Source organism: Poromitra crassiceps (genome assembly GCF_964638095.1).
Source record: "Poromitra crassiceps genome assembly, chromosome: 21".
Lineage (NCBI taxonomy): Eukaryota > Metazoa > Chordata > Actinopteri > Beryciformes > Melamphaidae > Poromitra > Poromitra crassiceps.
Genome location: NC_139638.1, coordinates 20204877 through 20232501, shown reverse-complemented (window position 1 = coordinate 20232501; position 27625 = coordinate 20204877). Strand labels below are relative to the sequence as shown.

The 27625-nt window shown below is 44.2% G+C and overlaps 1 protein-coding gene across 1 annotated transcript in view; it reads right to left on the bottom strand.

Moving 5' to 3' along the window:
* Window positions 1-786: 786 nt before the first annotated feature.
* Window positions 787-27625, bottom strand: part of aff1 (AF4/FMR2 family, member 1) — a gene marked incomplete at its 5' end in the record, with an annotated part of 35847 nt that continues 9008 nt past the window's right edge. The window contains 17 exons of the mRNA XM_083657373.1: window positions 787-4746; window positions 5678-5904; window positions 7025-7068; window positions 7204-7297; window positions 9140-9211; window positions 10542-10678; window positions 11590-11653; window positions 12890-12981; window positions 13772-14003; window positions 15197-15291; window positions 15575-16624; window positions 16870-17011; window positions 18082-18139; window positions 19682-19718; window positions 20807-20893; window positions 21748-21789; window positions 26226-27395. Of these exons, the coding sequence (XP_083513499.1) occupies window positions 4622-4746; window positions 5678-5904; window positions 7025-7068; window positions 7204-7297; window positions 9140-9211; window positions 10542-10678; window positions 11590-11653; window positions 12890-12981; window positions 13772-14003; window positions 15197-15291; window positions 15575-16624; window positions 16870-17011; window positions 18082-18139; window positions 19682-19718; window positions 20807-20893; window positions 21748-21789; window positions 26226-27395 (3768 nt within the window). The 3' untranslated portion in view covers window positions 787-4621. The remainder of the gene's footprint in view (window positions 4747-5677; window positions 5905-7024; window positions 7069-7203; window positions 7298-9139; window positions 9212-10541; window positions 10679-11589; window positions 11654-12889; window positions 12982-13771; window positions 14004-15196; window positions 15292-15574; window positions 16625-16869; window positions 17012-18081; window positions 18140-19681; window positions 19719-20806; window positions 20894-21747; window positions 21790-26225; window positions 27396-27625) is intronic.

Sequence of the window (27625 nt, the reverse complement as noted above, 5' to 3'; positions counted from 1 at the left end):
TCGCCTAAGACACTGTGAGCGCTGTGGTTGTGTCCCCCCCCATATCTTCAGTGCCTACTGCCCAGGTGGGGTATCTCGTCGTAAGGGCCTTTCTCTCTGTGTGGAGTTTGCATGTTCTCCCCGTGCTCCCCCAGGGGGTTCCTCCGTATATAACCCCCCCACTAAAAACATGCAGAAGATCAGATCGTCATCGTCATCCGACCAGTGACGACAACATCCGAAGTTGGTCCCCGGGCGCTGTACGAGAAAGCGACCACTGCTCCTGGCCTGCCCCTCGGAGGAAAGGACATGCCTGGATGGGTTAAATGCAGAGGACACTTTTCACCAGCCACCGTCAGCATGAGTGTGTTGTGGCCGCATGCATGTATTGTGGTGTTCGTGTGACAATAAAAGACGGACTTGTCCGTTACGAGAGTTTTTTTTTTTAGATTGCATAGAGATAGATGGTTACGGATGTAACTCAGGTTTCCTGAGTTGAGATTGTGATGACCTGATCCAGTGCAGCTGTTGTGGATTACCACATTAATTAGCAGCACCTGGGTGCGATTGCGAGAATGATAGAATATGTGGAGTGGAAGCAAACAAGACAAACGGCATCTCTAATGCGGGACTTTTGGGTATTTTGCCTACATTTTTCTATGTGGATGGATTATTAATATGCCATACACACATGCTGTTAATGAAATAAAAATATATATATAAAAACTGGTGTGTTGATCAGTTGTGATTAAAGGGTGCATTAGAGAAAATAAACACTTCACTTTGTGATTCCTTGAATAGCTCTTTTATCACAGTGCCTCATTTCCATTCAAAATAAGCAAACATGAATAACCAATGGCACTCATTACAAGAGATGTGCACTAAGGTATAAACAGTCGGTTGTTTTTCATCAACATCATTTAATTCTTAGGCTACTCATTTTATTGTGTTTTATCAAATGTGGGAAAAGTTATTTTCTGAAGCATTAAGACCTTCCAAATATTTTTATTTTGGTTGGTGTACGGTTTATTCCATGTGAATATTGCACAAAACAAGATTTGGAGCCACACAGCTCTGGCTTTATTGCTCGTCGTCAAAAACACAACAAAGAGTCAAGATGAGCACATTGCTGCCCCTCTTGAGAACTTATGTTTTCCATCTGTCCAATAGAACACTGAAATGAACTGAAAATACTCAAAGTGCAAATGATAGTTTAGTATACTATACTTTGGCCATTCATCCTGCTCTCAGCAAATTAGTGGGACATTTTGTAATGAAAGTAAGGAGTGGGAAGAAACGACAAAAATCAGACAACTCATCTTACTGGTGCAAACATGAATAAAAGGAACACTATCTGTCGCATGAATATTGTGATAATCCCACCATACTTGAAGGCAAATCAAACTAACTGATTATGGCCGACATGAACCACTGGATCCAAAAGGGAATAGCAGTTGTCCTAAAGAAAGGCAGGGGTCAAAATCATCCCTGATTTTTTTTTAATATATATAATTGTGACAAGACACACCTCAAGATCTCTAAGGTTAAGAGGTTTTCCCCTGTCTGTGGTCAAATAGGAAATAAATTATAATTCGAATAAATTAGACTTTACAGCAGAGTGGACGAGTGCAACCTTTGTAATATCAGGAAGATAATGAAATTGAGTCACTATTGTACGGTCGTCTAACAACCTCTCAACACACACACTGTCATTACCGGTACGGAGTTCCAACAGTCAAAGGCCAGATGGCAGTTAATCAACTTACCGTGACCCAGCAGGGTCGTAGCTGTTACCAACTGCCTGCCATGGTAACAACAGTGTCTCTAGGACTTTCTAGGACATCAGAGATGCGACTAACCTCTCTATCGGTGTTCACTTGCACGTTTTCTACCATGATTCAGTCAGGGAATTAACTACCTTTTTTACATGATCGTTTAGGTAAGACTTCGAGGAAATGGTTATGCTTTGAAATCCACTCTCATTTCACAGAGGCTACTTACACCGTTGTAAAAAAAAAAAAAAAAAAAAATCCAATCATAAACATTTGATGTTTTAAGACTATTCTCACAGCATCCATACATGGTCTGAGGTGGTTATGTCTCCAATCAGAATGGACCACTTGGTATAGTCCAGACCTGCCAGCTAATGTGACCTGTTGTGTTCCCACTTAAACAAGTATAACCATAGCCTGACATTCACTCTTAAAATACCCTTAATTTCAACCGGTGCTATGGGATATACTCTTATAATTTAGAAATGATTCTACATTCAATATGTATATTGTCTGGGGGGGACAAACCAAAGCCTCCATACACTTTTATAATAAGGCACATTTTTTTTCCTGTCTATGCTTAATGAGGCAATTATTGCATAAGTAGTGAGTGTTCTAACCTTAGGGTGACTTAAGAGGGTCACACCTCAACTTCTTCTAACCTCAACAGGGTCACAAGTCAAATTCTTCTAACCTCAACAGGGTCACACCTCAACTTCTTCTAACCTCAACAGGGTCACACCTCAACTTCTTCTAACCTCAACAGGGTCACACCTCAACGTCTAACCTCAGCTCTGTAACCCTGACAGCAGGGTCACCCCTCAATGTCTAACCTCAGCTCTGTAACCCTGACAGCAGGGTCACCCCTCAATGTCTAACCTCAGCTCTGTAACCCTGACAGCAGGGTCACACCTCAACGTCTAACCTCAGCTCTGTAACCCTGACAGCAGGGTCACACCTCAACATCTAACCTCAGCTCTGTAACCCTGACAGCAGGGTCACACCTCAACGTCTAACCTCAGCTCTGTAACCCTGACAGCAGGGTCACACCTCAACGTCTAACCTCAGCTCTGTAACCCTGACAGCAGGATCATACCTCAACGTCCAACCTCAGCTCTGTGACCCTGACAGCAGGGTCATACCTCAACGTCTAACCTCAGCTCTGTAACCCTGACAGCAGGGTCACCCCTCAATGTCCAACCTCAGCTCTGTAACCTTGACAGCAGGGTCACACCTCAACTTCTAACCTCAGCTCTGAGGCCATTTACACCTGGCGTTAACATGTGTTTTCTGCCATCAGATTGCAATCGGATTGCAGAAATGGTTGTCCTCTCAATCCGCATAAAGTTGCTGTATCCCGATTGAGACACATTGCATTTACACTTGTGTTCAATGTGTACACAATGCATCCCTGACCACCTCCGGAGGTGGTTTGGCCGATCAGATTGCAATCCTTCTTCAATGCGTTTTGGGGGTGTTTACACCTGTACTTTCAAGTGATAAAACACAATCTGATTGCAATCTGATCACAGAAAACACATGTTAACGCCAGGTGTAAATGGCCTCTGTGTGACCCTGACAGCAGGGTCACCCCTCAACTTCTAACCTCAGCTCTGTCTGTGACCCCGACAGCACTCATTTGCACGCTAAAAACACATGATGCCTACAGGTAATTGCCTCAAAAGCTGAACGCAGACCTAATTATTAGTATTTGTCCCTTTTGCAATAGACTTTCCAAAATGTTTCAACAGCTACGGTTTCCCAATATCTGACTCAGCTCTGCTTACCATGTAGTCAAGATTAGGTCAAGTCACACCATGTCAGCCATAACAGGAAGGGTCTCCAAAAGAAGAACAAGGTTTCAGACACAAACGCGTGGAGCAGAAGTGGCATGGACAACGACTTCAGCTCTGTGTGACATGCCTACCTGAATATTCATGGCTAAATCTTCACCATGATTGATGATTGGTGTGTGAAAAAAAACCTAACAGAGTACAGAAACCCTGAATCCAAATCAAAACAATCTCGACTGAATGAACACAACTGGCCCTGGACAAACAGGGAAACTCCTCGTCTCTTTTGAAGAGAAATAAGGAAATAAAAAAACGATTGGCAAAAACCGTTGTCGGGCATCGAGAAGGCACTGGAGAATACTGAGAACGCACTGCAATTCAGGGTAAAGCGTCCGTTTAACTCGAATTCAAATATTTGTGGAGAACAGAGATGCATTCTGGGATGGTGCGGGTGCCAGTTCTCCAGGTGCTTTCGGTCAGCCCCTAAAGTCAATACTGCCCATGATTAGTGCTTAATTAAAATAAACATTTGAATAAATTGTAACAATAATAACAAAATTCATGATAAGGCGAATAAATAAGATTTGTGTTATCACTGCTTGTACCAGCACAAAGGAAGAGTGTAAGGACCGCTACAACTGTACGATCAACACAATGCACTTTTCTTCCCAACACAGAAATTGTGTTGGTTTGTATTTCATATGTTCCCATCTGAATATAGTGGAGGTCCGTCGTCCTGAATACGGCCCTGACTTAACTAACTATTCCATGACAACACTCGGCAGAGGGACGGGGAGTGATGTTAAACCTTGCAAAACTACATAAAGGTGGTGTGGGGTTAGGCCCAGATATAGTTGTAAGCCTATGTTTTTACATGGAGAAGAGATACAAGAATTGCTGGGGAAATTCCAGTTCCACAGGCAGTCGTATGAGAGAACATCTCTTCCTTTGGTGAGATGATGATATATCCAAATCATCCTGAAGACGTCTCCCAGGGCCGCTTTGACCACACTGGAGCGCTGTTCTGCTAGTGGCTAGAAGGGTTCACACAGGCATCCAGCAGGAGGCGCTGGTTGGTCACTTCACCTTTTTGCTGTCCAGTCTAAGCCAGTGGACACCCTGCCTTGTGTAGCGCACCAGAGAACTTACACTTGAAGCCAGGCTCAATGGGCCCATAGCTGTGTCCAGCTCTGACAGAACACCTGAGGGCACACAGAAATATTCTAATTCAATTGATATCAACGTATGTATTGTATAGTATGTATTAAGGTTTAAGATTTTTACACTCTTGCCATGAACCCACATAGCATCAATCTGAACCACCAAGCAGAATGTATACAAATAAAGCAATAATCAGAGTGACAATGCAAACAGAGGTTAGTTCAATGTAAATCAGTGTATTTGTAGATCCGTGAAAAAAAAATCTAAATCAAATTTGAATTCAAGCAGTGACACCACAAAACGTAAATAAATACAATAAATAAATAGAGGGGGGTTGAATACTTTCTGAACATACTGTATATTGTCTTTTTTTTTTATTCACAACATTTTTACTGCAAACTTAAATTCAGTTTAAGAGAGTACGTTTTTGTTAAAACTGCAATACACCATCTCTAAGCACATAGATTAAGCATACACTGTCATATAGAGAGGCAAAGTGGAACGTCACTTCCTGCTTCAGCACTGTACCAGAGATTTCCATCCGCCATTTATTTTCCCATAGACATTTCGTAAAATGCTTATAAAATAGTTGTACTTCGTCGAATCAAACGGTTCAGCTAACGCTATAATCGGGAGAGACCATAGAACATTTCACTTGGACCAAAACAAAAAAAAAAAACATGGAAAAAATATTGTCTTTAAACCCGCATTTTTGTAACGTTTTGGTCCCAGTGAAATGTTATGCGATCTCTCCTGTTTCTAAATATATCGGTACTGTTTGGTTTGATCCAGTAAAACTATTTTTATAAGCGTTTTACAAAATGTCTATGGGAAAATAAATGGCGGATGAAAATCTCTGGTACAGTGCTGAAGCAGGAAGTAGGCGGTCACTTTGCCTCTCTATTATGACAGAGTGTATGCCCAATCCACACACAGACACAACACTCCTTCCCCCTTTCCATCCATCCTTACCACTGCCTCTGTGTGCCAGCTCCTCAGCCTGCTCCCAGATGTCGTGAGCGCTCAGGAACAAAGTAGTGATGTTGACATAGGAGACTGCCACCTGCTGGATGACCTGGGGGATTGCCACAGCGCTGCTGACGGGGCCCGCGACCGACCCTCCGGCTCCAGAACCCGAGCTGCTGGCTGTGCTGGCGGGAGAGGGCATGTCGGACATGGGGGATGGGGTGTCTGTGCTTCTGAAGGAGAGGGAGGCGTGGAGAGACAAGTATTTAGGTCATGTTAAGATGACAGCAGTCTCTGCATGAAATTGCCTACTGTCATTGCGTTCTGGCCTTTGGCTTCGCGTTTATATGACAAGTGTTGTGAGAACGTTAAATCTATTATATTCATATAGGGAGTTATGGATTTGTTGGGATATAGGCTATTTAGTAGGCTATACATGCACACGAATACTATAACGTTAGTTGTTTTTCATAAGGGAAGGCACAACGAGCAATCAATTCACCCCCCATTCCTTTGATTCCACTGCTGTATTGAAATATATATTATATGCATTGCTTAACTCATTTCTGATAGTAAAACTTCAAACTGGAGCTGGTTTCCCCTCAGTCCTCCTGTCATTTTAAAAAAATGAATGAGCTGAGCTTCCCATCTTACCCCTTTAAACAAACATCGTTACTACCTCCAGTGGTGTTACTACCTCCAGTGGTGTTACTACCTCCAGTGGCGTTACTACCTCCAGTGGTGTAACTACCTCCAGTGGTGTTACTACCTCCAGTGGTGTTACTACCTCCAGTGGTGTTACTACCTCCAGTGGTGTTACTACCTCCAGTGGCGTTACTACCTCCAGTGGTGTTACTACCTCCAGTGACCCTAACCCTAACCCCCTCACTCATGCCTGTTGACGATGCTCCTAAATTTGTTCTATAACTTTGAGTATAATATGCAGACGTACAAGTAAATCCGTACAAAATATGTTTTCAAAATAATTTTATGTATGTTTTTTTTTTTTATGTTTGGGCTTGGCCTCCTTTTTCCTTTTGTAACCAGGCTCCCCTAAACCTGAATCTGGAACAACAGCAGCTGGTTGTTTTTGAGCCATTTATCAGTAATGTAACAGTTGACACCTGTCGGGGAAACTAGTTTCGGGCACGTGCCATTTTAACAATGGGCTTATGAAATTATTTTTGAAATTATTTCCCCCATCATTTTGGAAATAAATTGTAATCCCAAATCTGTTCATGTACCCCCTTGCAAGCTGCTCACGTACCCCTAGGGGTACACGTACCCCTGGTTGGGAATCACTGGTGTAAAAGGCTAACGACTGGAACGAGCAAGCTAGGTGACAGGACTTACTTTGATGCACAGAGAGAGAGATCCTGTGCTGGCTTAGCAGAGCCCTGAGAAATGAAACAAACTGTCATTTAAGTGAAACTAAACTATGCACAGGTTATCAGTGCTTAAAATCCTTCCTTTCTGTTAATTACATTTTCACAAAACAACAGAAACTGGCAATGTTGAATAATAATACCTACATTGAAGTGATCAGTGAGGGTCTTTGAATACTTCACTGCCATTTTTTGTTTGCAGTGAAACATGGCGATCTGCAGGAGGGCCTGGCACTTCATACTATAGGGGACACAAATATGATGTTAGATTGTTCATCTGTCTGAATCAATCAAGAGAGAAAATGCAGGCATGAGATTATTTTCTTTCTATTAACGCTATTATAAAAGCTTAGTGCTAGTTTCAAGCCCGCTTTATCTTGTGAAGCTGACCAATAAAAGAGCTTAAAGTATCCAACCCAAATACTTCAATTGTAAATTCACAATTTCCAATAATTCCTGATATCTAGGCTAAGCAGAAATCAAGAGGATTCAAGGCAACCTGCTTAGGCCTATCTATGATTTTAGTGTCTGATGAGGGAAGTGCATGGCAGCCAAACAGCATGCCCCCGCCCCCACCTGTGATGTATTTGTTCACAGTGTAACAACCTCCTACATATCCTTTCCAAAAAATTACAATATCATGGAAATGCCATGGATGACCGTGGGCTTCAGCGGATTGTCAAGCAAAGACGATTCAAAAAATTTGGCAGAGATTCAGAGGCAGTGGACTGAGGCTGGAGTCAGTCATAACTGAGAAGTAACTGCTGATTTTCTTCACACTAGGTATTCTAATTTCTTGAAATACTGTTTTGGGGGTTTTCTGGAGCTGTAGGCCAAAATTATGAAGAATGAAACAAATAAAGGCTAGAAATATTTCACTTTGTGTGTCGTGAATCTATAATCTATGAAAGTTTCACTTTTTGAAAGAAATTACGGAAAAAAACTAACTTTTCCATAATATTCAATTTTTTGGAAAGGATCTGTATATCAATGACACATACCTCTTTAGCTACAAGTTAAAACCTAGCCAAGGAAGACAAGATGACAGCTGTGTATATATCCAAGTAGTAAGTATTATCTGAAAGACTTTTACCTGAGATGACATGCTTTCAGCAAAGGCGAGGAGGTTTACTGGCTAGCCACTGATCTCTGCTAATAGCTGCTAGCCAACGGTCACGTCAACAACAACGATCTTTCTCTCGTACGTTCCAATACAGTTACAATGCAAGCGGCAGCACGACATATGACAGGCCTGACAGCCAAGTGAGTGAACAATGGAAACAGCTAAAGCAGTAAAGCACTCATCACAAGATGTTCTAAATGCTATAGAGATAGCACCATGACCAGTGGAAGTAAACTACTACAGATAAAACACAACACAACGCTTCCCATCCTGGCTCGCATTAAATTCAAGACCCTGGTTTTAGCCTACAAAGCAGTCTACCAAACAGCCCCCCCATATTTACAGCCACTGGTCAGTTTCCAAACCTCCTACCGCTCCCTCCGCCCCTCCACTAGTGCAGGACGTCTCGCCCCTCCCTCCCTGCGCGGCCCTACAGGACGTCTCGCCCCTCCCTCCCTGCGCGGCCCTACAGGACGTCTCGCCCCTCCCTCCCTGCGCGGCCCTACAGGTGGCGCACGAACGAGACTTTTTTCAGTTCTCGCCCCGACATGGTGGAATGAGCTCCCCCCTGCAGCTAGAACGGCCACATCTTTGCCCATATTTAAAAGAAAACTAAAAACTCATCTATTCACCATCCATTTTCCTATCTCTCCCTCTGCTGTTTATACACTGTAATAATCTGCACTCTTGATCATTTTTATCTATGCATATTTTTTATCATGATCACATATTGTCTGTTTTAATCTATTTCCATTATTCTGCTATGTTTAGTAATTGTGTGATGTATTTTAATCTGTTGTACGTCGCTTTGGATAAAAGCGTCTGCTAAATGACAATAAAGTAAAAGTAAAGTAAATAAAAACGAGTGAAAATGAACAAATAAAACTGCGCTCAAGTCCAAACCGAAAATATTGATAACATCTCAAGAGACTTTGTGGTGTGTGGAGAAACATGGCTTACCATAAAACCAAGACATCCTTCTCTGAAGGTGTAACAGGGGGCTCTACGGACTTCTTCAGTTTCAGTACAAACCTGTGGGAGAGGAGAATGTGGCAATGAAGCTAATGCATGAATACAATAAAAAGAAAGAGAGAAACCCTATTTCAAGTAGAGGTATACATATAAAACATTTGAACGTGATTGTGAAAAGGCCTAACCTGCACACTTAACTCATTGAATGCCAATGACGACAGCTGTCGTCAATTCAAATACTGACGTAGAGTGCCAATGACGACGGTTGTCGTCAATTGCGTTTTTTGACGGTGGGACGTGGATCAATCCCTGATACATCTCTGGTACAACTATTGTAGCTATTGGAGGTCTATAACCTATTTTACAGAACCCTTAGGTGGCGACAGTGCTCTCCACATAACAGAAAGGCAAGGAAAAAACAAAGAAGAAGTCGTTATGGAAACGGAAATCGCATCGCATCCGTATGCATCGATATGCTGAAGCACGTTACTGCAGCTGTGCCTGCAGCAGCCAATCTGCTCCCACAATTGAGCCGCTCCGTGTCGGTTGCGACAGCAAATCCGCACATCCACACCGTGGAGTTGTTATTATTCTCAACTGGAAGCATCGTTGCCGGTGACAAACACACGCGGAACGCTGTAAAAAAGCCTGGCTGTTCCGCACCCTTCACTGTGCGCACAGCAAACTCAGCAGAGAGCCACCACAGACAGGAGGAGGAGTGTGCAGTTGAGGCGAGGCGAGGCGGGGCGGGGCGGGGGGGGGGGGGGGAGGGGGCACGCAGAGCAGCACACACACAACACCCAGACAGACCCAGGCAGCAGGACAGGATTGACAAACGCAAGCCAGAATATCCGATACCCACCAGCAGCAAATCAAAACCAGCAAGAAGCTGCAACCAGCAGCGCACGCAGGGGCCAGCGCTGCTGGTTGTAGCTAAAAATATTATTCTGCCAAACAAAATTCCCTGGCCTAAACTGTTTTATTGAAGGAAATTATTTTTGAGGTGTGACTACATTAGAAAAGATTAGCTTCAGAGTCAGTGATGTGCTTGAAATGATTAATTTCACAAAAGGCCAATTATCTCAGCTTCTAGAAAAAAATTGCTATTTTTGGATGAATCAAGCTATCTTCTCCGGCTCATAACTAAAGAACGGAAAATGGGATCAATAAACTTTTTTTTGCAGATGATAGAATAGAGTCTCATCGTTCTTTGTGCGTGTTCAGTGTTTACATAGTAATATCACACAATATTCTGTGGGCCTCGAGAAATCACTGAAAACGCTCTGAAACTCTGGCACTGGGAGCGTCCGTTCTCCAAAAGTGGCTGGCACTCAATGAGTTAAGAAGAAGAACAAAGTGCAGACAGGCTATGAAGACAGCGTGTGCTTACTTGAGGAGCTCCACTGTGTCTGCGAACATGGTGTAGGAAGTCAACGCGGTCTTTGGATCCGTTTCCATGGCGATGCCACTCTCCACAAAGTACAGAGCTGCATCCAGGTAGTTTAAAGCTTTACTGAGCTTATCCGCCTAGATAGGGCAATATACAAATACAATTTGGTATTAGTTATTTGTGTTAACTGCGTGGACTGTAGGGGTGTCAGAATGAATCGTATAATCGATGCATCGCGATGCGGACGTGTGAATCCAATCCAATCCAATCGTTGACAGATGAATCGTTGAATCGTTTATGTTTAAATTTCTATTGACATTCAGATTTTAAAGCACTTTCTAAGTAAAAAAGGGAATTGATATTTATCCGACTGCTTGTATTAATTGATGAAAAAGTAGCCATGTGCAGTAATAATACAGAAAATTGAGGATGTGATACGTGGAGCTGCAACACTTTGAGCTGTATCGAGATGCATCGTGATGCATCGTGGAATCGAATCGTTGACAGATGAATCGTAATCGTAATCGAATCGAATCGTGAGGCCAGTGAAGATTCACAGCCCTAGTGGACTGTAGGGCTGTGAATCTTCACTGGCCTCACGATTCGATTACGATTCAGAGGGCTACGATTCGATTCGATTCCGATTATCGATGCATCTTCAATCTATCCATCACTTTTTTTCCCCAATACATGATTTATTTTTTCTCACTTTCTTTTTTCTCACTGTGTGGCTACTTTTAAAATAAAAGTGCATTTGGAATTGCATTGTATTATGATCCAAATAAACAACTGCATGTACTTCCATTATATTTTATTCGATTATTTAATTTAATTTTTTTTTTTTTTTTTTTATAATCGATTTTGGACATTTGTGAATCGATGCAGAATCGTGCACGTCCGTATCGCGATGCATCTTATAATCGATTATGTTTGACACCCCTAGTGGACTGAAGGTGATTTGGTTCATTTGGTATTAGTTATTGGACTGAAGGTGACATTTCCTTGAAAATGAGGGAAACGATGGGAGAAACCAAAAGAGGAAAGGTACCTCCGCATCTGCTTTGTGCTTCAGTTTTTTTGCCTCCTTCATGTAATGCTTCACCGGATATTTCCTACAAGTGGAGAGAAGCAGTGTTAGATGTGTGACAGACAACGAACATCTCAAAAGACCATAGAAAGATGTCTTTACTGATACAAAATTCAAGCTTTGGTGGTGGTGGTGGTGGTGGTGGTGGGGGGTACAGCGGCCTAGCTTCACTCATAATGGAGCTTCTTCATAGAAACAAACCGGCGTAATTCACATGAACACCAGTTTTGGGCAAGTTACTTTCATAATGTAATATATTACATATTACTTTCATTTGAAAGTAATAAGTTACTTTACAATATTACTGTCTGTGTAGAGTAACGTGTTACTTATTACACTACTTTTGCATTACTTTCACCAAAACAACAGCAGCAGCAGAATGACATCGCCGCCCCGGAACCATCCCGAAAAATAATTTCAACCGTCTTGAAGTCAGTGTAAACAATCCAAAATTCTAAATGTTATTCTTTTCCTTTGTTATTGTCATCTATAGTGGTTATTTGCATAAAACAGACCGTTTGGTATAATATTACTGAAATCCTATAAGTAATAAGTTATATTACTGAGTTACTGCTAAAACCTTTGTACGGTAATCTAAATTTTCACAACACTGTCAGCTCCGTGGCTCAGTAAATGAATGTGCGTTTGTTTAGAATCACTCGGTATCCCGGGTTGAGTGAAGTTTGCCATGTTTAAGCACCGCGATTGGCTCGAAGGTCCAAAACAAACACCACCCAGCCGGGGAACTAGAGGCCAAAACGACACCTCTGACTGCATGACCTGAATTTGACATGTGACGCCCTCGGCTGTGCCGTGGGAGAAAAGGAACAACGCAGTTGTGGCGGTCGATGCAATCCACCGTGGTTCGGCTTATCTATAGCGCAGTATTGCAATATTGCGGTTATTGTGTAATTTGTCATTTGTGACAGTAAGAAAGTATGGACAACTCTGATCCGATGTGGTCACACCCTTCAGAATGATTCATCTCGCAAATACAGTGGACTACACAACTAAAAGCATTCTTTATCTCTCATAACTGGTTTTGCTACAGTGCTTACATTTACTTGCTAGTTAGATTTCAGATCATGGATTTAACGGATATTGGTCATGGGGGAAATTGGTACAATCAGAGCCAATAGGAAATGTCCAATTGTATGTGGTGAAGATCCAGTCAGGGTTTAGTGGGACTAGATCAAAGTAAAGATCTCCATCTCTCCCTCCAATAGTGTCAAACTAAGCTCTCAAGGAAAATGAATCTTACCGGTCCTCGGATCTGAGCAAGGGCCTGGTGGTCAGAGCTTCCCTGCTGGGCGGAGAAGGTGGTGCGATGGTAAAGGTGCTCTTTGGGGCCTTCTGCTATTGCAGGGCAGACACTTGGTTAGTATTTGTTTAGTTTCCATTTTCACGCCATGGCCTTCCTGAAAAAGTACTTCAATAAGCATTCTGTTCACTCTCAGGTAGCAATCATCAACACTATTTGCACATGCAGAAGAACAGAACAAATTGAAAGCAGCATAGGCAGCATTTTCAAAACTCAGTCCCCAAAGACTTCCGCTTTTTGGGGGGAGGGGGAACGCTGCTACAAAGTCATGCTGGCGAATGGCTTGAGGATGAGTAAATAATGACCCACATTTCTCACAATTTGGCAATGGTCGCCTGGTTCCATTGTGTCGGATAGGCCAAACCAGGCACTAGAGAGGCAAAGTGACCGCCTACTTCCTGCTTCAGCACTGTACCAGAGATTTTCATCCGCCATTTATTTTCCCATACACATTTCATAAAATGTGTAAAAAAAATAGTTTTACTGGTTCAAACCAAACGGTACAGATATATTTAGAAACAGAAGAGATCGCATAACATTTCACTGGGACCAAAACGTAAAAAAAAAAAAACTGATTTAAAGAAAATAAATTTCAATGTTTTTTTTTGTTTTGGTCCGAGTGAAATGTTCTATGGTCTCTCCCGATTATAGCGTTAGCTGAACCGTTTGGGTCGACAAAGTAAAACTATTTTATAAGCATTTTACGAAATGTCTGTGGGAAAATAAATGGCGGATGAAAATCTCTGGTACAGTGCTGAAGCAGGAAGTGACGTTCCACTTTGCCTCTCTATAGTTGTGACAGTTAATTGTCCTGACACGTACCTTTGAGTGCTCTGTGTGTTTCCCAGTGCTCTTCTTGCGCTTGGCAGGGCTGCTGCTGCTGCTCTTCACTGCATCTACGCCGGATTCCTGGGTCTCCCTGGAACAGTGTTTGCGCACCGCGGAACCCTTAGGAGGAGTGTCTCTGGGTGTTGGGGGCTGCTGCTGCTGCAAAGGCACAGGATCCTTCTTGGCCTTCTTGTGCACCCTGTCCTCTGCTACATTGCCGGAGCCTCTGTAGGAGACCAGACCAGAGAGTGTGTGTTAGGGCGTTCACACCGGCAGGGCTCCGTGCCGGTTCCCGAACCCAAATTTGAACCGGCCGGCGCGTTCAGACCGAATTTTTTTTTATTGGTTCGGAAACCTGAAAAGTTGGTTCTCAGCGGAACCAAAAGATAGTTTGGTTTTTCCTTGGGAACCGTGACATCATCAGTGGGCGTGTCTTATTCTAGGCTGTGAAAACGAGCAGGAAGGAGAAGAAGGCAGTGACAACATGGAGAAAAATTATTTGCAGTGGTCTCCTGAGGAAACCAAATGTTTAGTGGCGATTTGGGCATCTACCGAATTTCAAGAAAAGCTAGAAAGCAGTAGAAGAAAGAACACGTTGTATGCCGAACTTGTGGAAGAGATGGCCAAGGCTGGGTTCACTCGAACACCAGACCAAATAATAAATAAACTTAAAAAACTGAAGGACTACCGAATAATGTCCTCCCACTTTGGTTCCGCTTAAATTGTTGTGAACGCGGGCCTGGTTCGCCAGAAAGCACCAAGGTTCTGAGACTCCAGAACGGAACCAGAGCCAGAACCAGAACCATGTCTATCTGAAAGTAGTATGTGTGATCTGTCTGATTAACACACACATACACAAACATAGCCTGGCAAACCAGCCGGTCACGCAAACTCACATTTCATTTCATTCTACCAGACCGTCTCAAACCCTGGGAGGGGCTTTTGCATTCATTGCAAAGTGTACGAGCCAATCAGCGACCCGCCTCGTAGTTGACATCGTAACCGGCCAATCAGGAACGCCGCTTGAAAAAACAATAATGGCTGCCTCCATGCTTGTCCGCACTGTGAAAGCTTAAGGCCAGACGGTCTGGTAGAACGGAATGAAATGTGAGTTCACGCGACCGGCTGGTTTACCAGGCTAACTAACGCGCACGCACGAACGCACACAGGAAAAGGACATTCCATTCCAATAGAAGACATATAATACAGGTGGGGGTTGTTCAGTTGTCTAGAAAAACACCAATGTTTTTGTGTGTGTGTGTGTGTGTGTGTGTGTGTGTGTGTGTGTGTGTGTGTTTTTCTATACATCGCTTAGGTTAGTCGTGTTATGAGTCCAGTAGCAAGAGCTTTGGTCAGGTGAGTTAACCATTGACAACACATGTTACATCAAAAGTGGATGCGTTTGATTCGTGGACTCACTCTGGTTTTGTGGACGCGTAACTTAGTGGGGTTATCTTGGACTCTTTCTCCAACCTTTGTTTCTTCCTGGGGAGAATTTTAGAATCTACCTCAGCCTGAAAGACAACAAACCAAATATTCAAATCAAAAACGGACTTTTACAATTTACATTCTATCCTATATTTCTATATTTTCTATATTTCTCTATCATATGATTGTTCAATGTGTTGTTATTATTACTACTGTAATGTGCTACTGTTGTGTCAGCTAGAATTAGCTAGACATATTTTCTGTGAAGCCCTCTTGAGACATGCTTGTGAATTAGGGCTATACAAATAAACTTGACTTGACATCTATGCTAACTAGAATCGCCTATAATGTAGACCAAGCTCATCTCACATTTGGAAGTATAGTCTTTTTGCTGGTTTTGGCTAGTGTAGTAGTAACAGCATCAATGTCCCCTCTATCTGGCCACGTGGCCGGCGGTACGCTCTCCACACTGCTGGGGGTCTCCTGGTGGACGCCGGAAGCCTGCGGGACTCTGGAGAGCAGACTTAGATTGATCTTCACCAGCAGCGATCTGCGAGGCGGAGGTCTACGGGGCTCCTGGGAAGTCTTGGCCGCTAAACCAGACTTGGGTGAACTTTGGTTGGCTGGTGGGCACAGACGTTTGTGAGGCTTCTTGGGCCGCTTCTGCGAGATGGTCTCCGTCTTGACTTTGCCGCGGCCGATCTTGACGGGAGGGGTGAGGGATAGCTGGTCGGGCTTAGCGGGACTGGGGGTGAGGAGGCAGGAGCAGGGGCTTGTGGGAGATCTCACACCACAAGATGGACAACCGCCGTTCAGCACCAGTGTCACTTTCGGCACAGGCTCCGATTCGGCCTTCCGCTTGTCGAACAAGGCGCACTTCGCCTTCTTACCGTCCGTTTTAATGCGAGCGCCGTCACTGCTATTCTTGCAATGTCCTGTTTTCGTCTTTACCTTGGCTCTACTGGTGGAGGAGGGCTCTTTGTCACGTGTGGTCACAACCTCCACAGACTTTGCTCGGGGGTCCTCTGGACAAGTGGCTTTGGCTGGCTTGGAGGAGCGCTTGCTGCTGCCTGAAGTCTTCCTGGAATTGGTGTGTTGGGCGTTCGAATCGGCGGGGGATTTGTGGCCACTACGCCGGCGACATTTGGTTGGGGGGCCTTCGTTGGGCTGCCGGAGTTTCGCGCGGTCGTCGCAAAAGTCGTTTTGGGAGGAAGAAAGGCGGGGCTTAAACTCCCCACCGGTGGGGTTGGCCACCTCCCCCTTGGTGGCTTTGGAGCTTTGAGTGGCCAATGGCTGTTTGTGAACGGGGCTCTCTGAGGCACGGGTCTCTCCTTGACTTTCGGTGCTGGAGTTCTGTTGGCTGGACCTGATCCAGTTCCCCAACTGCCAATCACCATGGGTCACTGTAGGAACATCAGGCTATACAAGAAAGAAGCACAATGAGTTTATAAAAAAGGAGGAAGAGTGAGGAAGATCAGAAAGAATGAGAGAGAGTGTGTGTGTGTGTGTGTGTGTGTGTGTGTGTGTGTGTGTGTGTGTGTGTGTGTGTGTGTGTGTGTGTGTGTGTGTGTAGGTGTGCATGTGTGTGTGTGCGTTTGTGAATGAGTGTTTGAATCAATGTGTGTGTGCATGCATATACAGTTCCATGCAGCGAGTTCCATTACCTTGGTCTGAGTTGAGCTGCTCCCGGTGGGTTGAGGCTGCTCCTCAGTGCTGCTCTCGCTATCCGACGCTGATCCTGAGCTGCTGTCTGAGTCACTGGAGGCCGCTGACTCTACCCCAATGGAATGTGCTGCTTCAACTGCACTACAGTGCAGACATATACAGAGGCAAAGTGGAACGTCACTTCCTGCTTCAGCAGCACTGTACCAGAGATTTTCATCCGCCATTTATTTTCCCATAGACGTTTCGTAAAATGCTTATAAAAATAGTTGTCCTTCGTCGAACCAAACGGTTCAGCTAACGCTATAATCGGGAGAGACCATAGAACATTTCACTCGGACCAAAACTTAAAAAAACAACATGGAAAAAATATTTTCTTTAAACCCCGCATTTTCTTTATGTTTTGGTCCCAGTGAAATGTTATGCGATCTCTTGTTTCCAAATATATCTGTACCGCTTGGTTTGAACCAGTAAAACTATTTTTATATAAGCATTTTACGAAATGTGTATGGGAAAATAAATGGCGGATGAAAATCTCTGGTACAGTGCTGAAGCAGGAAGTAGGCGGTCACTTTGCCTCTCTATAGGATCAGAAATCAAACACCTGATTCAACTGTACTCCAGTGCAGACATACAGGATCAGAAATCAAACACCACCACAATCATATTACTTAGCAGGGTTTCCAACATTGTGCAAGGAAAGCAAACACTGGCAAACACTATCTGTGACAAAGCAACAGATGGGGGAGATGTCAAGGCAGGTTTTTAGATGTTTGTATGACTTCTACAGAAGAGCAAACACATATTTAGATGCCCGTTGGGGACTGAGCATAGGTTGAGTCGATGTCTCGTCATAAACGCTGGGGGCGTGGTCAGGGCGGGGTAAATCCCCCCCCCGGCCCGCCCGTTCTCCCCATTCAGCATAGTTAGCATTTAGCTGCTAGCCCAGCCCGGGCAGACACGATCAGGGATTTAACCCCCCTGCAGTAAACACACATCTGAACAGACGTCTATGTACCTGCTCTAGAATCCCCAATCCTGTAGTGTAGAGCCGCAGCAACATCCTTTGGTGAGTCAGCTCATTGACATATATGGGGGATTTTACCCCACTCGCCATAGTAACATTGGGCGTTCCCACACAGGCCGACTGCATCTATACATAGGTTAGGGAGCAACATTGCCCGCTAGATAGAAGACAAGACAGTGACACTTACAGTGAAGAGCTCTGGTGGCCGACACTGGATGGAGCTGTGGGAGAGCAGCTGTTGTGTTCTGAGGAAAAAAACAGAGAGAACAAACATTAGCCCAACAACACAGACAAAACGACTGGCAATTGTTTACAGATTTGGACCAGTTTAACACTAGAAAGACCACGCTGAAGGAGTGCGTGCCCGTCCGCATGTCCTCGAGTGCCCACCGCCCGGGTGGGGTCGTCAAAAGGGCCTTTCTGTGTGGAGTTTGCATGTTCTCCCCGTGCCCCCTGGGGGTTTCCTTCATATAGGAACCCCTTCACCAAAACATGCAATAATCCTGGTTGCTGAAGTGGTGCCTCCTCTGGTTGTTCGGGGCGCCTGTTCAGAGGGAGGGGGAACTGGTTGGAATAGCGTGAACCTCCCACGTGCTATGTCCTACCGGTGAAGCTTCCTCTGTCAGGTGAAAAGAAGCGGCTGGCTACTGCCCATGTCTCGGAGGAAGCATGGGGCCAGTTTCGGCTCTCCCCAGATCAGCAGAGGGTGGAGCAGCAACCAGGATAAATAAATTAAATTTAGCACTAATGGGGGATAAAAATAGGATAAGGGGGGGTCTGTGCCGTGGGGGGTGGGGGTGGGTGGGAGGAGGGGACCAAAGGGCTTTTTGACTCGGAAGAGAAAGACGATTCTTGATAGAACGTCATTGGCCCAAATGAGATGCTAAATGCCGTTGTGATTGGACATGTGTCAGTGTCACAGTGCGCGCTTGACGGTGTATATTTACAGTACTGTTACTCTATGCCACTCCAATAAAGCAACTCCTATCCTGCTTGTCATCGTTTTGGCAGACACCTCAACAGCTGAGAGACTAATAGCAGTGGGTATTACTGATCGATGTTTTGCTATGTTCACATTTCTTTTATTACCACACGGCTACACGGCTCGGCTGGTGGAATTAATTACAGTACAGATGGAATAGCTGTAACAATACACCACATTCAACACCGGTGCAACCATAAGGACTAAAGGGCAACAAGACAAACACATAGTACACAACTCCACCAAATACAATTAGACCCACTTTTGTGTATTTATCAACTGTATGGCTTTGGTCTATATAGAAGAGTCGGGACATCTCCATTCACTCCAATGGACCACCTTTTTACTCTCAAGAGTTCCAGGAAGTAAAGTCCTGGATTAAGCAGCACTGTCGAGTTGCAGCAAAATGGACAGTTTGTGTTGTACTTTGAAAGTTTTTTTTTTTTTTAATCAAATTGTACATTATCAGCTTTATTTTAGCATTCAAAAGTAGCGTGAGACCCATTCCTGGCTGCTCATTGGCTAATGAGTCACGCATTTTGGTCCTCCGGTGACGCCACTCTCTCTCTAGAGGACACTAGCTTTGGGCGAGAAGCTCTGCTTAAGGTGCTCTATACTGCCTCCTAGTGACTTGATGTTGATTTCTTGATGTTTGAAGTTCAGTGTGCGGAGTTTGCAGCCTATGGTCCTTGAAGCTGGACAAATACTGTCTGTGTACATTAACTGTATGGTATTAATACTATCTATGGTATTGACACTGCCACTGATCCGTGAAGTCTGAACATCTTATGCCGCCATTACTTACTTTGTTCTGGAATTGGTGAGGAGACACGCTCTGCTTCCTGTGAGGGGATAAAGCGGAGAAGACAGCAGGCTTGAATCAAGTTAATGATTTGAGTTAATGAGTTATTAATTTGAGTTAGTGTGGACCAGTGATGTCACTGGTCCACACTTTAACACTCAATAACTGTCAACTTAAATGACAGACTTCAAAACAGTTTACAGTTTTCTGATATACTACTGATGTTCTAATGATACAAAGCTGGTTGAAAATGGGCGGAGTGTTCCTTTAAGGGTCTTATTTGTGCTTGATTCAGATTTTTACTTTTTCAAAACATATTTTACACTCAAGTGATAATTGGCATACACCAGGGGTGTCCAAACTGTTTTGAATGGGGGCCAGATTAGATCATGTGAAATTACCGGGGGGCCGCTGCTTCTCGCATCATATGGGTTATAGAAATATAAATAAAAATCACATACAATACAATTGTACTCTAAGGCTTTTGTTGTTTACCATCTGAAAATATTATTACTGCCTGTCTTGTTCCTACTTGGTGCTTGCCTACAAACTGTGTAATAGTGCTCATTATTATTAGGTGAATGGGGAAAATGTGAATTGAACTTGCTTGATTAACCAATACTGTGTGGAGGGCCACATACAATGAAGATGATTAAAAAATTTGGCAGAGATTCAGAGGGAGTGGACTGAGGCTGGAGTCAGTCATAATCTGAGAAGTAACTGCTGATTTTCTTCACACTATAATCATTTCTTGAAATACTGTTTTGGGGGGTTTTCTGGAGCTGTAGGCAAAAATTATGAAAAATGAAACAAATAAAGGCTAGAAATATTTCACTTTGTGTGTCATGAATCTATATTCTATGAAAGTTTCACTTTTTGAAAGGAATTATGGGAAAAAACTAACTTCCCTGATATTCAAATTTTTGGACATGCCTGGCATACACAGACCCTTCATTAAGAAAAACACAGATCTGACATTCATAACTGTGCTGCTGAAACATTGATTGATTTCTTTATTAGAATTGTCTTAGTTAGAATAAACTCTAATAGGGAATTAATTAAAGGAGCAGATAACAAATGAGAGTGAGTGATTTTATAAAAAAGTACTTTCAAGCCTAGAGCCCTTACCTTGGCAGGGAAAGGGGACTTGGAGGGCTCGGCTGTGCAAGGTGTGCGGATGGCTGTCAGTAGAGGGGGCCAAGAGTGGGTCATTTCCTTTAGGAATGAATAAATAAATAAATAAATAAATAAATAAATAAATAAATAAATAAATAAATAAGTAAGTATCTGGGGGTCATGCTCATTCTGAAATGGACCCCGCTGTGCCGGTTCCGGTTCCAGAACCCTAATCTGAACTGGCCGGCGCGTTCAGACCGAAAAAATAATTGGTTCGGAAACCTGAAAAGTTGGTTCTCAGCGGAACCAAAAAATAGTTGGTTTTCCTTGGGAACCGTGACATCATCAGTGGGCGTGTCTCATTCTAGGCTGTGAAAACGAGCAGGAAGGAGAGGAAGGCAGTGACAACACAGAGAAAAATAATTTGCAGTGGTCTCCTGAGGAAACCGAATGTTTAGTGGCGATTTGGGCATCTACCGAATCTCAAGAAAAGCTAGAAAGCAGTACAAGAAAGAGCAAGTCATATGCCGAACTTGCAGAATAGATGGCCAAGGCTGGGTTCACTAGAACGCCAGACCAAATAATTACCGTAATAAACTTAAAAAAAAAAAAAAAAAAAAAAAAATGAAGGAGGACTACCGAATAATGTCCTCCCACTTTGGTTCCGCTTAAACTGGTGTGAACATGGGCTGGTTCGCCAGAAAGCACCAAGGTTCTGAGACTCCAGAACGGAGCCAGAACCAGAACCAGAACAGTGTCTGTCTGAAAGCGCTAAATGTGAGCCAGACTACCTACAGATGTGATCAGGCAGATCTGATCACGACGCGTTTACGCCTTGCATTAACATGTGTTTTTCCTTATCCGGATAACATCCAGATAACTTGTGCAGATACAGCTCACATTTAAAAACCAGGTGTAAACGGGGCGTAAGAGGTGTCTTTAACGGCACTTACCCTCAAAATGTCTTCCACGCACTGCGCTTCACTTGTCTTTGTCTGCAGAAAGGAAAGATCACAAGTATGCAGATTTAACGAAACTTTGGAGATAAAAAGTTATCAAACCCAAGGGGAGAGTCAAGGGTACTACACACCTTATTCTCAATGCATCACAATTTCTTTTTAGTATTTTTCTCCTGCAATTGACTGCATATCCCCTCTAATAACAAGACTCTTGTTTAAATGCTTATAATAGAAAAGAAAGAAATCTAACAGACCACATACAACATGCAATATAAATTGTAATACACACAGATTTTTGCAACATGTTACATTTTTCAGCAAACAAGAGGCATTTTTCACGAACAGATTAAAAGCTTTAAAAGTGTGAATTTTAACCCATCCGGAATGGACAAAGCCCTTTTCAGAAGGGATTAGAATTTCACGACCATGTTGGTCAATGTAATTGAGCAAGTTGCAACATTACATTATATAGCCTATATGTATTTCAATCAAGAGAGACCAGTGTGTAACATTTAACAAGCAAGCTTTATTCACAAACGGCATGGCAACTAATTTTGGCATAATGACTCCGTGGTAAGAAGATGCCCCTCTTCTTGTGGTGAGAGGGGAGGGCATCTGCTCAGTCTAGGATAGAGAATATGTATTGCTGTATTACTCCCATGAGGGCCACATCATTCCTGTCCGATTCCAAAATACGCCTAAAAACACAGCAAAAACACCCGCTGGTGAGAATGAAAAGAACAGTGTAATGCAGAGTTTCCTAGTTAACCTGTATGTTGAGATATCAACATGGAAGATATTCACTATTGTGATGATGATGATCGCCCAACTGATCCCTGCAGAGGCTTGTCCTTCACTCTGGTGGTGGGATGGTGCAGCGAGGAAGTGACAATTTGAATGGATACAGACAAGGCCAAACATGGAGGACATAGTATACACAGACAGAGGTATAGAGACAGTCCACATGTCTGGGAACGCCCACAAAATGTTAAACGGCTGGCGCGCGAGTGGGGTAAAACCGCCGATATATCTCATGGGCTGACTCACCAAAATACGGTGCTGCGGCTCTAAACTACAGGTTTGGGGGTTCTAGAGCAGAACACAAGACGTCTGCTCAGATGTGCGTTTACTGCGGTGGTCAAATCCCCGATCGTGTCTGCCTGGGCTGGGCTATCAGCTAAATTATAACTTTGCTGAATGGAGAGAACGGGGGAATTTACCCCACCCTGACCCCGCCCCCAGCAAGGCTGAGCTAGCTAACCCAGCGTCTATTGTGGAGGTTCCTAGAGCCTGTATGGGCGTTCCCAGACATGTCTCTATGCCTCTAAGCCGGAGAGGAAGAGAGTGCTACAAATGAGGAAAAAGTTATTTCATCTGGAATTGTTAGCACTGACATATCAAATGTATTAAGTGCTGATCAGTAGAATTTGGGGTAATAAAACCTAGCCACAATAACCAAGGCTTTAAATTATATAAATATTTCATAGAACATAGAGTATTAGCCTGATATCGGAATGAATGGACTCTGTGGAGTGGACGGATTTGAAGGTCTGGACCCAGGCAAATACATTAATTATGTCTGTAATATTTCTAATATTTTAGTATAATTTGTCTAATTTGTCATTTCAGTCATTATCCTCTGCTCAATCAAGATTTCCAGCCATCACCTAAAAGTGTACCTCCAAACAAGAAAAATATTGTATCACACAGTATTAATAATAATATTTACACATTCCATTGTATCCATACCCCCCGATTTTTTTATCCCATTTTTTATCCCCCATTAGTGCTAATTTTAATGTATTTATCCTGGTTGCTGCTCCACCCTCTGCCGATCTGGGGAGAGCCGAAAACTGGCTCCATGCTTCCTCCGAGACATGGGCAGTTAGCCAGCCGCTTCTTTTCACCCGACAGGGGAAGCTTCACCGGTAGGACATAGCACGTGGGAGGATCACGCTATTCCAACCAGTTCCCCTCCCTCTGAACAGGCGCCCCTAACGACCAGAGGAGGCACCACTTCAGCGACCAGGATATTGCATGTTTTTGGTGAAGGGGTTCCTATATGAAGGAAACCCCCGGGAGGCACGGGGAGAACATGCAAACTCCACAGAGAAAGGCCCTTTTGACGACCCCACCAGGGACCTTCGAGCTGTGAGGCGACAGTGCTTACCACTGCACCACCGTACCCGCCGCAATGCATTATTTATGAATGAATGTATTATTATTTATTTAAGTATACTTGATTGAACATGTAAACCAGAATGGCTCGGCCACCAAAATATGCTATCTTGTTAAATGTATTATAGTGACTAATACCCTCCTGCCTATATACAGATGACAAAACTATATTGATTTCCGATATAATTTTGTTTAACACCGTTACAATCTGCAGTATAACCTCAATTTTACAATGCTGATATTTTAATAAAAAATAATTGATAGCAAAACATTCTCATCCATATTGTGATGTGAAATGTAGGCCTAATTGCCCACCCCTAGCCTACAGTCATCTACTGTATATTGCATGAAAACCCTACACCAGAGTTAGTGTGTGTGTGTGTGTGTGTGTGTGTGTGTGTGTGTGTGTGTGTGTGTGTGTGTGTGTGTGTGTGTGTGTGTGTGTGTGTGTGTTTTTTTTAGTTGAAGCCAGTGATATTTAGTCTGTGCGCTTTTGGACTTAACCCAGACATAACAGTTCTATACTCGGTAACCCTGACATAGCTTGAAATACCGCAACCCCCCCCCCCCCCCCCCACACACACACGTCCCAACCACACACCGACTTGCCAGCAAAGTGTTATCTATAGTTTGTAAACTGTCTTGATACCAGTTACTGGTAAAGCATGTGCACGTGAATCTTTTTTCTTGTACAAATCAAAATTTATCTTCAATTTCATGGCTTCTTCTGAGATTAAATATTAGGCCAACTCAATATCAGATACATAACGTGTGCCAGTCACACGGCAGGCTGCGTTTGGGAGCTGTTTTTTCCTTTTGGTGTTGTTTGAAACGAGGGCAGAGTGAACGGGCCTCCCAGGCCCAGAGCAGTTATGCAAGTAGTGACAAAGCTAATTTATTGTTCTGCTGGGCCCAGGGCTGAAGTTCTGAGGCAGCTGAGGTTACTCTCTCTCACATACAGTATACACACACACACACACACACACACACACACACACACACACACACACACACACACACACACACACACACACACACACACACACACACACACACACACACACACACACACACACACACACTATGGCAGGGGTGGCCAAACTACGGCCCGCAGGCCAACTGCGGCCCGCTGCCCGTTTTTAAGTGGCCCGCCATGAATTTAGAAAAAAATATATATATCTCTTTTTATGAAACAGAAAAACAAAAACAAAAAAATTGATTCCCCACCATTTTGTTTTTTCAATTTAAAACCATTGAAAATGGGTTACACTTGAGTACCCTGAGCTGGTCTATTTATTTTTAAACATTTTTAATACTGGATGAATGTTTAATACTAATGTTATGTTAAATTATCTCTGTTGGCACAGGAAAAGAAAATGTGAAAACATACAGAAATACCCATTGTAATAGGTGAGCACATCAATAAACTATGTGTCCTATATTTATTTAGGTAGAAATTAAATGTTTGATGGCACAAGGGTTTTCTGGTCCATTTTTTTTTGCCGCGAAAACTGCCGCGCTTAATATTGTTTGGCCCACGACTCCTTATATTTTTCTGTATGCGGCCCACAACCAAAAAAGTTTGGCCACCCCTGCACTATGGGATGTTTGTGTTTTGCGTGGATGGAAAGAGTTTGACCTGCTCTGTGTACTACTGTACTGACTGAGGGAGGACACCAACACATGATGACCATTCTGCATGGCGTAGGTAGGCTTGTCGATACATGATGGAGATGTATGGTAGCAGTAAGGCAGGGGATATAAAAACCACTAGATGTCACCAAATCATCTCTTCACGGTATTTTATACCGTTAGCAATTTTGCAAAGGACGACTATTTGTTGGAGCTTTCAGCTAAACATCACTAACTCGCAAATCCATCATTGCGTTCCTGTAGCCTCGTGAAAACCAACTGTTCACACGCAATTACAAACAGTGCTATGAAGAAGAGAGGCAAGCGCCACTGAATTGGAAAAATACATGTGTCTGAAATGGACAACATCAAATCCTTACAGACACCCAGGTTGTGAAGCAGGAAGTAAAGCTAAAGGTGTAAACCATTATGATGGTTCCATTCCATTGAAGGTGTTCCAGTGCCGTCGTTAATGTTATTGGTTACACCTGCTTTACTTCCTGCTTTACCACCTCAAACCCGTTGCTGTGAAAAGGGCCTATGTTATACGCCAGTGTGTCGATGAAACTTTCATCATAAAGTTTCACCTGATCTTAGAACCCAGCTTATAGCATCTACTGCCACACAACCAAGTTATTCAGATCTAGGGCTAATTTGCTCACCTCCAAAAACGGTGGTAATATCTTCAGTTTGCCCAGGTTAGATTTGTTGATGATCAAGTCTGGAAGAGGTACGTATGGCTCTGGTGAAGGCTTAAGCTCGGGCGAGTCGTTGACCACCTGGTCCTGACCATCCATGGGGCGCACGTAGGCCGTGGGCTTCCGCGCCATCACCACGTTTGAAGCCTTGTAGGCCAGGAGGAGTGGAGGGAAGGTCTGGGAGGGGAGTGTGGTGCCCTTGGTGGCCTGGGGCAGAGATGCATCTTTGGGGGACTGTTGGGGGTCCACGGGGGAAACATCCATAGTGCTGCTGGGTGCCTCGAGGCGGTGATCTGGAGTCCCGAGGTGCTGGTGTCTCTCGCAGGTGTCCTTATTGTCGGTGTCTTTTGGCTCATAGTTACCATGGTGACTGGAATGTAGGGAGGGGAGGGACCCGGCGTCAGGAGACAGAGCAGGAGACAGAGCAGGAGACAGTACCCGGGGAAGGCTGGCGCTCTCCTTCAAACCCGGGAGGGCTTCGCTCTTCCTCTGCTGCTGACTGGCTGATTGGCTGTGACTCGGAGAAGCCTGGGGAGCGGGGTCAGCCTGGAGAGCGGGGGCAGCCTGGAGAGCGGGGGCAGCCTGGGGAGCAGGGACAGCCTGGAGAGCAGGGGCAGCCTGGAGAGTGGGGACAGCCTGGGGAGCCTGGAGAGTGGGGACAGCCTGGGGAGCAGGGGCAGCCTGGAGAGTGGGGACAGCCTGGGGAGCAGGGGCAGCCTGGAGAGCAGGGGCAGCCTGGGGAGCGGGGGCAGCATGGAGAGCGGGGACAGCCTGGAGAGCAGGGACAGCCTGGGGAGCCTGGAGAGTGGGGCCAGCCTGGGGAGCGGGGACAGCCTGGAGAGCGGGGACAGCCTGGGGAGCGGGGGCAGCCTGGAGAGCAGGGACAGTGGACTGAGAGGAGTGACTACTGCTATTAGAGGGGCCTTGTTGGGACTGGGACTGGGTATGGAATGGAGGCTTGGCTGATTTGTCTGTGTTCGGCTGGCCCTGGTCCAACTGTGACATCGGTACGTGAGTGGAAATGGACAAAGGCTCCTTGACTTGGCAGCCCGAGCTGGGAGAGGGATTATTCACGTCTTCATAACTGCCCAGCATCTTTTGGATGAGACTGGAAAGCTCGTCCCCTTTGTTTGTCTGGGGAAAAAGGGGGTAAACAGTTAAGCTAAAAGAGCAAAGATCTGGTTAAGACTGAAAAGACACAGGATTTTGGGATGTGTGTGCACTTAAAAAAGAATTAAGGACAATTCAACCACACTTGCACTGCAAAGTTTTGCAGTGTAAGGCCTTGGCCACACTGATCCGTGTCATTTTCAATGACAGCTGTCCGTCTGTCCGTGGAGCCCTCAGAAGCGTACGTATCCAGA